This window comes from Cyanistes caeruleus, chromosome 2 (assembly GCF_971803275.1).
Source record: "Cyanistes caeruleus chromosome 2, bCyaCae1.hap1.1, whole genome shotgun sequence".
In the NCBI taxonomy this organism is placed as follows: Eukaryota; Metazoa; Chordata; class Aves; order Passeriformes; family Paridae; genus Cyanistes; species Cyanistes caeruleus.
Window position 1 is genome coordinate 12,395,793 of NC_141702.1, and position 14,442 is coordinate 12,410,234.

General features: G+C 42.6%; 1 protein-coding gene across 4 annotated transcripts; it reads right to left on the reverse strand.

The window, feature by feature from the left end:
* Window positions 1-8,783: 8,783 nt before the first annotated feature.
* Window positions 8,784-14,146, reverse strand: MYCN (MYCN proto-oncogene, bHLH transcription factor). Of its 4 annotated transcripts, none has more exons than XM_086875836.1 (3): window positions 13,762-14,146; window positions 11,410-12,215; window positions 8,784-10,293 (listed from the first exon to the last, which is right to left on the reverse strand). In XM_086875836.1, exons 2-3 carry the CDS (start codon window positions 12,107-12,109, stop codon window positions 9,695-9,697), a joined length of 1,299 nt encoding a protein of 432 aa, XP_086731962.1. In that variant the 5' UTR covers window positions 12,110-12,215; window positions 13,762-14,146; the 3' UTR covers window positions 8,784-9,694. The 4 variants fall into 4 exon arrangements, with proteins under 4 accessions (XP_086731962.1, XP_086731959.1, XP_086731960.1 ...); XM_086875833.1 differs by having other exon boundaries at window positions 8,784-10,296; window positions 13,762-14,143; XM_086875834.1 differs by lacking the exon at window positions 13,762-14,146 and adding an exon at window positions 13,107-13,752 and having other exon boundaries at window positions 8,784-10,296.
* Between the last annotated feature and the right edge of the window lie 296 nt (window positions 14,147-14,442).

The following is a 14,442-nucleotide window of genomic DNA, read 5'->3' on the forward strand; positions in this document are numbered from 1 at the left end:
AATCCCCTAAGTCTTTTTATTAAGTCCAGGGTAATTAAAATTATTATAAACGTCTCTTGAGAGATTATACCCTTTAATCACAGTGCATATTTGCTGAAATGTAGGTGACACTTTTGCTATATCAAATAAAAAAATACTTTGGGCAAAGATGTTTAATAATTTTTAAAACTAAGTTCTTGACGAAGGAGGTTTAAGGCTTTAAAAATCATACCTAAATGCAGTCACAATAAAACATTGAAGGACTTCTAATACTTTTTACATATATACAATGGCACAGTTGTAATCAAGTTTCTCAATTTATTTCAACTCCAGCTCCTCAGTTGACATAATCTGTCCTAATTCCATTGACTCCCAAGGTGCTACCCTGCTTTAGAGCACTCCGTTTTCTGGGCAACCAGAACACGTGCACAAATAAAATCCCTTGGGCCATTATTCCCCAGCCAGCGAAAGAAAAAGAAAGGACTTTTCTTGTGAAGTGAGCTTGGATCTCCTGGCTGGGAGTGGAAGTGATAATGCACATGCTGTAGACCAAAGGCATTCTTACATAGCTGTACAGTGGCACAGATCAGTATAGAAAGTATTTATTTATTCTGACACTTGCTACTAAAATGATTCCTGAAATTTCAAAATTAAGGAGTCCTGATAAGAAATAAATTAGCCATCCAATATTTGTTTTCTTTTGCTACAATTTTTTATTAACAGTGAAAAAAGCCATTTACATGGTGTTTTTAAATATTAATTTTTAAAATTTCCAGTAAGATAGATGGCCAAATACCTTACTCTTGACTACTTCTAATAGGTACTTATACTCATTCATGCTTTCATAACTGAAGCTTCCAGCTTATTGCATATTGTCAATACCAGCAGCAGAAAAGAAATGCATGATTTTCTATATCAAAGGAGTTCACGGTAACTTAACTATTCCTAGGTTAATAGCGAATGGGAAAGAATATAAAATACAGCACAATTTAACTTGGCATACCTACAGTTTTCATTTAAAAGTCTTGGAAGGTCTGGACTTCTCACTTTATAAACTCCTACTGAAGTCAACAGACTTATAGTCATCCAGCAAGTTTTCACAGAATGGGAATCTGTATTTTAGAGTTAAATTAAAAAATACATTGAGACATAATTGGGACTAGTAGGAGAGGTGAGACTGTAAAGCATGAAAAAAGGTGTGATGCATTTAAGAGTTTGAATGAAAGAAGCAATAGGCATAGGGTGATATGGAATAGTTATTGAAGACCACAGAAGCTGTGAAAATAAATTATTTTTTTAAAGGAGGAAAGAAATATAAAAACTATTGGAGTGAGATTGTAGAAACAAGACTTGGGAAGTGCTGAAATAGTTAAAACTGTCAGAGATCAAATTAAAAATGTAGATTTTTCTAAATGTTGATCTACTTTCTGTTTTTCTCCTGTCATGTTTGTTTGGGCTTTTTTAAATTAAAAAAAAAAAAAGTGATATGTGCTATCATTTAATGTAATTTAAAATGTTGTCAGTATATTGCCATCTGAAGTGTATCAACATGCCCTGTAAATGAGCTTTGTGTAGGTGTGAGAAGGAGAAAATAAGGTCCTGCCCACCATGCAATATGGTAACATGAGAGATGGGAATTTTATCAGTAATGCAGGCAATTTTCTGGCAATGATGAATATTTCTATATATTGGTGATAAACAGGGCCTGTGAGGGGATGAAAGAAATCCAAAGATGCTAAAGATATGGAGATATTATAATAGACAACCAAAGCAAAAAAGATATTCAGTGTTGCAGAAAAGATGAACTAGACAGAACTGGGTTTAAGATTACTTGACTAGTTCAAGAAAAACGTTTAAAATGTGTAAGTGAAATGAAGGAAAGACAGGAGTACTTGGACTGAACTTGTAGTTTAAGGCCCTGAAATTAGGTGTTAATGCATAGGTGTTTATATGTTCACTCTATACCTGGAGTGCCTTTTATAGCCATTGGAGCGCTCATCAGTACAGAAAACTGAACCTCAAGAACTAATCCAATTCACCCTAAAACAGACACCCACACTGAATCCTTTTCCAGATTTCACTGACTATAACAGTGATAATAGATAAAATATAAGAGCTTGATAACAACCTAGATATCAAGCTTTCAGTTAGATATCTAGACATCCAGATTTAAGTATCTTAAACCAAGCCCCACGTTAGACATTTGCAGTGTTGGTTCCTGTATCTGGTCCTCCAAGGCTGCTCCATAATCCACACCAAAAACGAGCACTTCCAGTGTGAGATTGTGTCATTTTAAATAGCCATTTTACAATAAAATACACTAAAAAGACCTGTTTCCTTTATCGACTAAAAGGAGTTTATATTTGGTCAGTTTAATCCCCCTTGCCTTCTATAGGGCTACCTAGCTAAAGAAAGCAAAAGAAAAGGCAAGTAGTGAAACAGATCTGCATTAGAAAGTTTAAAGGCTGAAGATAATAAAAATTGTTGAAATTACTGAAATCATTACATAGCTTCATTAGCAGAACATCTGTGAAGGAAGTGTTCATAAAGATATGGCTTCACAACACAACACTTCACAAGCAGTATTATCTTATACACCTGAGAAATAATACATTGGGACTGTGGCTTACCCAGGCTTCTTTGGTTTGAAGCAGAACTTTTAGAGAAATGTTTGTAATCATAATTATTGAGGATGTGACCCACGAGTCTTGCCTTGGAACCATGACCAAAGCTAACAGTTGTAGGAGAAAATGAGAAACAAGAAGCCCTCAGAACCACGGTTTACAGTACATTGTTGATGACCAGGTTTCTAGATACAACTAAGTATGTTTGTTTTCCTGTTAGATTTTCTTTACTTAGAATAAGCTAACTCTCAGTTAAGACTATATGCAATTCTAAGGGGATCAACTAAATGTGCTCCAAACTTCTTGTAGAGGAGAAATATCAAGCATGAGTCTCTATCTCTTTAAAAATAAAAAATCACTTCCAGGAAGAAGTTGTTACATGTCACCACTCTCATTTCAGCACATGATTTAGCAATCTAAATATTATCTTCTAGCTCTCTAGGACCAAATTCTGAGGGTGACTGAGCACTGAAACAGTGTGATTTCCTTTCTGTGACATTGTTCCTTTCTGAATATGTGCTTGAAAAGAAATAAAGTGACAAATTGCTTCAAAAAGAATAGAGTGCCAAATCTAAAGACAAATTTATAAGACACAAATAATTTCTATATTATAAACCAAATTCATAACAATATTTCAGGGATATTTTAACACTGATCATAGGAATTTAAAAGTCATTTTCTAATTTGTTTTAAAAATGTTTTCTGAGGGTTCTTAGGTACTAGCCAACACTGAACTGTGTGTATATTAGATAGTTCCTTCATCTCCTACACCATTAATTGCAATATTAATTAGATATTGGAATTAAATTGATTACAATATTAATTACTTGTTTTTTGTTAAGTCTATATCATACTGAAGAAGCAAGATTATGCCTAAATGTAATTGCCATGTATTGCAGAAGAAAAAATCTATTTGTATACAGATACTAAAAATATCCATCCAAATAGTATTCTAATTATACTGATTTGTTCTGTGAGGAAGTGAAATCATTGAATGCTAAAACACTATGTATTTATTTTTGATGGTGTTAGGAAGCAAAATAGAGGTAAGTGCCATTGAAATATTTTATTTAATTGCAAGTGAAACAACTCTGCCAATTAAATTAACTATATATCCCACATTCATGCACTGTTTCATGCTAAGTAAAATATATATATCATCCTGCAGTTTTCTCCAAATCATTGCTTTAAATTTCATGTGGTAAGTAAGATCAGCTAGAGATGGAGTAACTTGGTTACCCAGCAGCAATAAAGCAGCCCTTAACACAGTTCCCATAATCAGGCCTTGCATGCTGCAGTCACTTTCCTCAAGGTACAGAGCGGTGCTTGGGCCCGTTCCAGGCAAAACCCAATGCAGATGCTCTGGATTGTGCCCTGGGAAGGGCCTGCATCTCTCTGCTGACTACATAAGGAGAATTAGGAAGCTAAGCAGATAGTTTCTTAAAACTCTGTAATGCTTGTAAAGCTTGTAGATTAGAAGGTGAAACTAGACAGATGTAGACAGCATGACTCATCCTACCCCTAATATAAAGCTAAGCTATACGTAGCAGTTAGACAACAGGACTCTTGTTATAGTTTTATGATTGATACAGCCCCTCACAGAGACAATCTAACCTCAGCTCCAAACAGAGAACACAGAGGACAGTTCCTCTCCCTAAATGCGTGCAGTATAGAAGACAGAAAGCAGACAGAAAGCAGTAAACACTTAAAGCAGACAAATGACATTGTGAAGTTGGGAGCACAGAATAAGAAAAATTAAATAATCTTATTTTACCATAAAAAGAAAATGTCTCCACTTATCTAAATAATGTCAGACGGAAACACTATATGATGGCAAATGATATAGCTCACAAATAGAGCAGCCATAATAGCATATATGGAGCCTAACAATGTTATGCATACAAAATGTAACAATTCAGAGATCAGTAACGAATAGGTCATAATTCAGTTATAAGTTTGATAAATTTTATGTCTAATAAGTCTACACACCCATCCACTTTACCATGGAGTTAAAAAATACTTGCCATTATTTATGATTGCACTGTAGATACTTTTTTTTTTTTATAATTTCTGCATTATTTAGGTGTGTCATATTGTGATCATAAACACAGGAAACAAAATGTCTTTGTTTGCTTTTTCTTCAAAGTGCCAAGTGGACAGCCTTGTAGCTTATTCAGTTAAAATATACACTAGGCTTTATTTAGCAGAGCTCATGGATCAACACTTACAGAATCCCTTGTGTGCAACACAGCATGTATGTTAATCTATACATCCAGCTCACATACAAGGAACCTGCATGGTTCAGAGATCAAGAATTCATTTTATCTTCTCCAAGTTGACTGTTGCACAAAATTATCAATAATCTCACTGAGAGAAGGATCTGGCCAGGAAGGGCACAAAGTTGGATAAGAATCACAGATTTGCAGACAGCAGGAATTATCATGTGATACAACCCAGCAGCAAAACATCTGGTTTATGGTGGCCAACTTCATGGTGGGGTCAGTACAAGCAGATAGGCAGCAAAAAACTACTGAAGGGCAGCAAATTGGACAGGTTGTCCAGCAGAAGTGAAAGCTTATCTTGGCACAGACCAAGAGCTCTGAATTCAGACTTGTCCGTGCTGCAGGAGCAGCCAGAAGTGCTCAGGCAAAACTCACCATGTTGGTTCTGCAATCAGCTTCTGTTGCACATTTTGCACCATTGCTTTCCTCTGAGATTTCTGGAAGTGTTGTGTATCTCCTGCTTCTGTTGAAATCTCTGCTTAATTTAAAAATGTTGCTGTGACACCTCAAACCCCTTTAAGTTTGATGGCTTTGTGTTCCTGAAAAAAGAGACAGGGAAGGGAAAAGGGAAACAGGAAATGGACACAAGGAGAAGAAAGTAATCCAAGTACAGATCATGTAGCGTTTGGCAAATGTACATTAAAAATGCATTAATTATCTTAAAATTAGTATTTTAAATAAAATGGCATCTTCTGATTCAAACCAGCCAGAAGCCAGGAAATTCGAATTTAAGAATGTCACCTATTTGAAGTAATTTTATTCCGGCTTGGTTTATCAGTATACTTCCCAGGAGCAAACTGGAAATTATATATTTCATGATCTCTCAAGGAGTCCTGCCAAAACCTGGTGATAAGTTGCTATAACAGCAGCTTGGGTTTGAGAAATGCACTTTCCTTAGCACTCACTGCACCAGGTGATCGAGTGGTAATGACACCATTAACACATTTCACCTTTTTAAGGTCTCCCACTGGTGTTTCACTTATACTAATTTATGGAGGAATCATTTCATTTTGGTGTTACAAGTCCCTTGTGTTCTCAGTGGTATGTTTAAGAAAATAAACAGAAGGTGAGAAGAAGAGCATCCTCTGGGATATGCGATTTTGGAGAAAACCACCATCAGCAAATTCTGTCATGTATGAGAAAGAAATTGGGAATATTTATAGCAGATCCACTAAGACTGAGATCAACTTAATTCAGTTTTCTCTTTAGGAACCACCAGTATCTGCTTTGTAAAAAGCAGCTATTAAGTACTTGCCACATATGATTCTCCAGACAGATATGTTTGCATTTGTTATGCAAATATAGGTATGCATTTACAAAACAAATAAAAACACAAACAAACACAAACCAAGCAATAGTGTCTCAATTCATTATTGGACTAAGTCCTTATGGACTCCCCACTCTAGATACACTTGCAAAAGGATCTTTTGTTATGGCTTCGGCTATGATTCTATGTCCTTCTCTATGTAGCCTTCTGGCTACTTTACTGATTCTTCAGAAAATATCACACAATTAACTGCTTACTTCTTTTCCAAAGCTGTCTTTCCTACAACTCTCAATTCTTCTTATCATGTAACTACAAAAGTAATCTTCTATTTAACAACTGTAACTTTATTAATGTCCTACAATTGAGATTTTTTTTACCAGAAATATTTGACCTTGACAACTTACTCCCTACAGTGACAGTATGAAAACAAGCCTATCAACTCCCTATTTAAAAAAAAACAAAAACAAAAACAAAAACAGGACAATGCCAAGTACTGCTAGTACAGTACTGAGAAGCAAGGAAACAGTACAGTATATAGGAGCATTATGGTGCCAGATTCTGTCTCCATGTACATCAATTGGACGTTTATCACTGAATTCTAAATAATCAGATCAAAACTCCCACATTATATAGTGAGAAATAGAGGATTTCAGATAGGATATGTGTTGAATAGCCAAACAAATCTGAGTATTTGACACCTTTACTATACTCTAAATGGTTGGTTATCACAAGACAAGACAGAACTGGGCTGTCTCAAGAAGAGAAAGAAGTAATTGCTGTCTTCAACTCCCTAATGGGAGGTTACAGACAAGGTGCAACCAGACTCTTCCGGGAGGTTAAACACAAAAAGATAAGAGGCAATGGACAAAGATTGCAGCAAGGAAAATTCCTGGTAGTACAAAAGTTTGTATCAGTTGTGGCAATCAAAAAACACATGTTGTCCAAAGAGGCTGTGGAATCTCAATCCTTTAAAATATTCAAGCATTGGTTGCATGACCCTGAGCAACCTGATCTGACACAAAGTTCACTCTGAGTGGAGGATTTGGACCAAAGTTCTCCATGAGGGGGAAGGGGAAGGGGAAGGGGAAGGGGAAGGGGAAGGGGAAGGGGAAGGGGAAGGGGAAGGGGAAGGGGAAGGGGAAGGGGAAGGGGAAGGGATTTTCCTTCTTCAAGAATACTCATTTGACGCATATCTTTTTTGAAAACAGTACAACAGGAGTTCAACAGAAATTGCTAAAAAAAAATGGGGGGGTTAAAAATTGTTTTAGCTAGTAAAATTAAATATACCTTGCACTTGTTCACACCAATTTTGACTGTCTACTGTTTTATCACTGTAGTTGGAAAGTGGAAGAACCATGTCAAAGGAATCAAAACAAAGATTCTATATATAGAACAACTGTAGTTGAGTATGAATTTAGATTTTAACTCTATTCAGACCAGTTCTTAAATCTTGTGTAGGCCTAGCTGAGTCCACAGTGTTTCAGCAATTTACACCTGTTGAAGATCTGGGTTTACTGCACTGATGTATGTACAGTTCTTGGTGGTCATGGTACAGAAGCTGCCTGGGGCCCAAAAGCACAGGTTATGAGTGCATCAACCACCTGTAGGATAGACACATGGCACATTCATTACGTGGGGGCTATTTTGGAACAGGTACAGAAATCCTTTTTTTGCCATGAGGTAACAGGAAGAGCAGCCGCCACACTGCTCTTCCTGTTACCTCATGGCAAATAAAGGATTTCTGTACCTCCATCACCAGACAAGCTACTTCCTTTATGGCTAAAGCAGGGGCAGATGTGACAGGAGAGCTTCTTGCAAGTGGATCCTTTAAGTACTTACTGGCCATTTGGTCATTAATTCCTATCCGTTTTTTTCAGATTCAGCGTGAGGAAAGACAATGTCAGAAATACCTGTAGAGACTAGAAGATAAAACAACTCCCTGATGTGACAGTCTTTAACACAATGACCAAATAGATTTCATTAGTTGTTTGTCCTGTTCCTGACACACCAAACACCAGCTCTTGAGACAACCAAGTTCCATGTTCATCTGATGCATGCTTCATGGTTGTGCATCTTCCTGATAGTCTCAATTTTACTAACTAATGTAGTAACAAACAGGACCTGCACCTACAAACACAAACATTAATTCGCCAGTGCAATGATGGACAGCTTTAAGGCTTTCCTAATGCAAAGAACAGCAGCCAAGTTAAGATCTTTGTTTACTACAAGTATTTAATCTTCCATGCTTTGGCAAGTCTACCTCCATCATTTACTTCACCTGTGTGCCACAGAGGCCAGACCCTTAGCTTCTGAAGCTTGTTAGCCATGTTTCTGATCCCTCACAAGTACAGTGGTACCTGTCTTTGCAAGGCACAGGAGTCATTCCATTAAGTGTGGGACATCTGGTCTCCTGGGGGGATCCTGATAACTCAAATATGAAATAACAGGAACATAGTTCTTATTAAATTATTTTTTAACTAGAAATGGAAATGTCCTGGCCCAGCTGACCTTTGTAAAGTGTCACCTATAGTCTAAGAGCTGAGTGCCAAGGGTATGGGACCATGCTTTTTGTATTTTGTCAATATTGCAAAGTTAAAGATTTTATTTAAAAGAAAAATAGTAAATGGCACATAATGTAATTGCTATTTATTTTCATAAACATGAGGTATTTCAAAGTGCTATAAGACGCAGCACTAAATGTACATCATTGGAAGAAATTAAACACAGAACTTTGCAGTTACCCAGTTCTATGCACCAAACATTAACAAATACATTAACTGGAAGAAACAGGCTAGGAAAAGGCATATATAGTAAATTTCTTTACAAAAGTTTCTTAGTTCAAAAAAGTGATAAAGTAATATCTACTCAAAACTTTCACAACTCATTTTCATACGAAAATATAAGTATCAAATTTAGTTATGTATCAGCATCATACTAAAGTATACAGGCAATGTAAGAATTAGTACAGTACATAACAGAGATTAACAATATATTTGTATACAAAAACATGCTCCTCAAACATTGAGGTATTACAGTACTTAGGTATGAACTTCCAGTCTAATACTGGCAGCAAAAGCCACCTCTCATAACCCAAGACATGTACAAAAGGCAAGTGTGTAGATGGTATTTACAGAAATTCCCACAGGGGTACAAAATGCCAACCCCTAAAGTAACATCTGTTAGAACATAAGCACCATAAAACTTAGGAATGAACATTTTAAAACTCAACTAGATGTCATCAGCAGCTCCAAATGCTCACAACACTTTAAAAAAAAAAAAATCCCCACCATCTACAGTTCTTAAGAAAAAACAAAGGCAGTCCATTGTTGTTTGGTAGTCTTGCAATAAACTCCTTGCAAGAACATCCATTTGCTCCGTACCCGGATAATAGAGTCTGTCGATTACTTCAGGAACTGGATTGAAATTAAAACCAACATTCTTAACGTCAAAAAACACAATTTTTTTATAAAGAATCAAAAATGTGCAAAGTGGCAATGACTGTCCAGACCAGCCAAAAAAACAAAACAAAACAAAACATAAGTTTAGCAAGTCCGCTTGTAATCTATTTTCTTTAGTAATTGTTCTTGTCTGGCTTGCAATTTTTCCTTTTCTAGCAGTAACTTCTGCTCCTCTGCCTGAAGAGAATGAACATACTCAGTGGCTTTTTTCAAGATCACAACTTTTGCAGCTTTCTCATTTTTAACCAGTTCTGGAACATGGTCCCTTAATGTGAGGAAACTTGACCGTAGATCATTACGTCGTTGACGCTCCAGGATATTATGGTTGCGTCGACGTTCACTGTCCTCTGAATCAGAGTTTCGAGGACTTGAACTCTTAGGCTTTGGTTGGATTGTGGGTTTTACTGGACGGGGCACCTCAATTTTTAACTTTTTCTGTGGTGGAGCCTCTTCAGTCTCCACGAATGGAGAAGGAGCGGCATAATTATGCTGCTGGTGAATTGGGGCACAACGCTTCAGTATCAGTCCATTCTGCGGTGTCCTGACTGATGAAAAAGTGGTATTTTTAGGGCGCACTGTAATAGTAAGGGTGGTAACAGACTTGTTGGTAGAGGAGCGTCTTTTTTCCACTGTAACAACATCTATTTCTTCTTCTTCATCCTCTTCCTCCTCATCTTCATCATCTTCTGATAGTAAAGGACAGAAAATAAAACAGACATTATTCTTCCTGAAAGTACCCTGACCAAGTATCAGTATTTATTGACAACATATATTCAGTAAAAGCAGTAATGAAATCATTAATGTCAAAACCAGCGTGCGCCCACCATCTGCAGTCAGACAGAGATCTGTAAAAGTATGTAATACACATGAAATCACCAAAGAACAAGTATTTCTGAAAGCTTAATAAGTTTGATGAGATGGGTTTTTTTAAACACATCTAATTTTCAGCCATAAAGAGGCCACCACCCACACAATCACAGAGGCAGAAAAGAATTTTTAGACCGAATGTATGTAGCTTGAATGGAACTGTCGAGCTGCGGTACAAAAAGCACAGAGGCACAACACAGCCCCTGCTTGGTAGAAAAGCAGCCGGAAAACGAAACAATCGCTGGGTTTGTTCTGAGGCAGAAGGTGAAGCTGCTCCAGCCGGGGACCCTTTAAGCCGGCGCTTGGTGCACTGCCAAGAAGACAGCTGTTGGAAGTGCTTCCTCACCCAAAGCTGTCAAACCAGACATTAAAGGGACAGCAGGCTCTGAAACCCGGGACGGATCACCAAGTTTGTGGCGGTGGTCATAGGGACCAGCTCATCTCGGCACGCCAAACCGCGGCTCAGCCCAAGCGGACTTCTCTGTGTGCAAGCCCAGAGGTTATCTGGGGCATTTGGGGCTCTGTTAGTACAAGCGCTGCTCTAAGGATTCACTCGTCTAGCTCCAGCCTGTCCGCATGGCGCTCAAGGGGACGCGCACACGGTCATCAACCATAAACCCCGGGCCCGGGGTGACGGCGGCAGCCACCCTGCCCTGCCGCCCCCCCGATCCCCCCGGGGGCAGGAGACTATCAGCAGGCCCGGAGCGTCCCCAGTACCGCTCAGCCACAGCGGGCCGGAGCTGCCGCCCGGCGAAGGCTCCGGGCCCGCCGCAGCCGGCATCGGCCGAGGGGCGGGCGGGGGCTGCCCCGGGCCGTGCCCGCCGCCCCGCGCCTGCTGCCGCCTGCCGGCCGCCCCGCGCCCCGCCCGGCCCGGCTCCGGGGCAGCCGCCACCCCTGTCCCCACCCCCGCAGCCCGGCGCCGGAGCGCTTACCCGAGTCGCTGAGCGTGTCGTCCCCGGAGGAGCTGCTGCTGCTGCTCGCCCGGCTGTCCCCGGCGGGGCGCGGCGGGCGGCCGCCCCGCGGAGCCCCTCCGCCCGCCGGCGGCGCCTCTCGCTTGTTGACGGGGAAGGGGAAGACCACGGCCGGGTCCACGCACTCGGGCACGGCGCCGCCCAGCTCCGCGCGGGCGCTGGCGGGGCTGGCCGCGGCCCCCGGGGGCGGCGGCGGCGCGGCGGGAGCCTTGCTCTGCAGCTTCTCGCTCACCGCCCGCTCCAGCTTCTCGCGCGCGGAGAAGCCGCTCCACATGCAGTCCTGGATGATGATGGAGTTGAGATTGTTTGTCACGCCGGGGCCCGTCTCGAAGAAGTCCCCTCCGTCCACGCCGCCCCACAGGTCGGCCTCGGGGGGCAGCAGGAGCAGCTCCGATGCCCAGTCCACGGGGTCGGTGGGGCGGCAGCCCCACAGAGCCGCCCCTCCCCACGGCACCGGGCCCCCCCCCGGAGGGTGCTCCTGGAGCCCGGCCCGGCTGGGAGACAGAGGAGGGGTGGGCAGCAGCTCAAACTTTTTCCAGATGTCCTCGCCGGGGGGAGCGGAGTCCGGCCCGCACAAATAAAAGTCATCTTCGTCCGGGTAGAAACAAGGCTGCAAAGAGTCAAACTCGAGGTCTGGGTTTTTACTGACCATTCCTGGCATTACGGGTCTCTTTTTGCTGATCCCTGGGTCGAGCAATAGTTTCAAACACAGGTTTTATGGGTATTTCCACCAAGGGGAAGAAGAGGGGTTCTCCCACGACCTGAAACTAAACAAAAAAAAAAAAAAGAAAAAAAAAAAAGAAAAAAAAAAGAAAAAAACCAAAAACACAACGAAACTACAATTAAAATACGAATAAACAGACACGAACATGACTCCCTCCTTCCTCTTAACAGAATGAAGAAAAAAAATCATAATCCCATCAATAGCAAGCAAGAAGGAGCCTTGAGAAAGTTGAGAAAAAAAAAAAAAAGATGCATCTCACACACCTTTCTCCTCCCGACTCAAGATACTGAAATGAAAGCGCTCAGGTAGCGCTCCCCCGCGCAGAGCCTGTCCCGCCGCTCCGTGGGGACACAAACCCAGGCGGCACAGTCCAGCGGGGATGCACAGCCTGTGCACATCCCCTGCCTGCCCTCCCCACACCGCTTCAAACGCTCAGAACGGCACAGTAACTGCAGACAGATGCATGGCTTTGATACCGTAATCTCTCCAGAAAGGCTTCTTAATATGCTAGCAAAAGTAGAGGAAGTTTACTCCTTTTGTCATCTGCGGAGCAGTGCAAAGGGGAGAGGAGAAGGATGCAAAAAAAAAAAAGAAAAAAAAAAAAAAGGGGGCGGAGGGGTTCTTTGCAACTTCGCAAATCGCCAGTTCATTCACTCAAAGCGAGCCAGCGAAATCCGCACACAACACAAGGGGGGAGGGGGGAGGAGGGGAAATCCAGCAGCAACAGAAATTATCAACCTTATGTAATAACCTCACGCACAAAAATGCATTAAAACCACCCCGGCGCCACCAACAAAGCCTCCTGATTTGCCAAGAAGGCACGGGAAGTTTTATCTCCCCCTTTTTCCTGCAACAGCGAGGTTGCAAAGACAGCAACTCCGCACACTCTGCCACTTCATGCACTCAAACCTCCTGCAAACACACCAGCTCTCACCTCCGGAGAGTGCGCGCTGCTGCCCTTACCGCGGCCGGACCCCCCACTCACTCCCCACGGCCAGTCAAACACAGCCCCATTCCTCTGCCGAGAGCTCCGTTGCATCAGACATTAAAAAAAAAAAAAAAGGGAAAAAAAAAAAAAAAAGGTTTAAAGTCCAAAAAATCCAGTCAGCGTCTCCCTTCAGCTCGGTTAAGGTAACGCGAAAGGAAATCGTTCTGCTGGGTTCACAACAGCTGACGCTGAGACGGAGACCAAAAAGGGGGGAAAAAAAAATCCATGAAAAGCCTTATGATGAAACGCCGAGAAACGCGCCCGGCTCGGCTCAGCTGCGCTCCCGCCCCGCCCCCTGAGCGCCTCCAGGACTGTGCATTTTTCTACTCGGGAAATACATTAAACTGTTTAAAATGCAAAGCAGTAAAGAGGCACCTACAAAACACCGGCGATCTAAACGCGACAGCTCCAAACCAAAACACAAATATCCTCCAGGATTTTCTTCTGCTCAGTGAGAACCCCATTCAGGCTCCGGTCTGCCCCTGCGTTCCCCTTCCCGCCCCATCCTTCCCAGTTCGGCAACTCAAACGCGATGGGGAATTGGATTTATTTGACTGGGGTTTTGTCCTGCAGCCCAGAGCCTGCAGCTTCCTCTTCTTACCTCCGTGGTGATGGTGGTGGGTGTGCGAGGGGGAGGAGTGGCGGGGGGAAGGGGAGAGGAGAAAAAAAAAGCAGCTGATGGTGTCTGTAGCACTTTCCGCGCCCGCCCGCCGGCCCCCGCGGCCGCCCCGGCCTCCGCATCCACCCTCTGCTCGCAGACAGATGACTGTCACTGCCTGGCTTTGAAGCGGCTGGATATTATTAACCCCCCAGAAAGGCATTAAAAAAAAAAAAAAATCCACAAAAAAAAAAAAAGCTTGAGTTAAAAAAAAAAAAAAATCAGAAAAAAACCCAAAAAAACCCCTGACACGCTCGGGAGGGAGCACCGGGACACAGCGGGAGAAAGGCGGGAGCGCCGGCCCCGCCCCCGCTCCACGCGCACAGGGCGGGGCCGCGCGTTTGGCGCCAAAAGCCCCGTTCGCTCTTTATCCTCCGGGAGGGCGCTTGGATGTCGCGGGGCCGCCCCTGCCCCGCGCCGGCCTCGCCGCGGCCGCCGGCCCCTGCGCCGCCTCTCCCCGGCCCCGAGGAACGTCGCCTCCGGAGCGGTTCCTCCCCACCTCCCGCCGCTGCGACCTCGCGCGCAACCCCCCGGGGCAGTTGAAAATAAACAAACAAGGGCTAAGAGAAGTGGCCGGGCGAGGGAGCCGCTCCGACGCGGGGCTCTGTACACGACCGGCAGCGC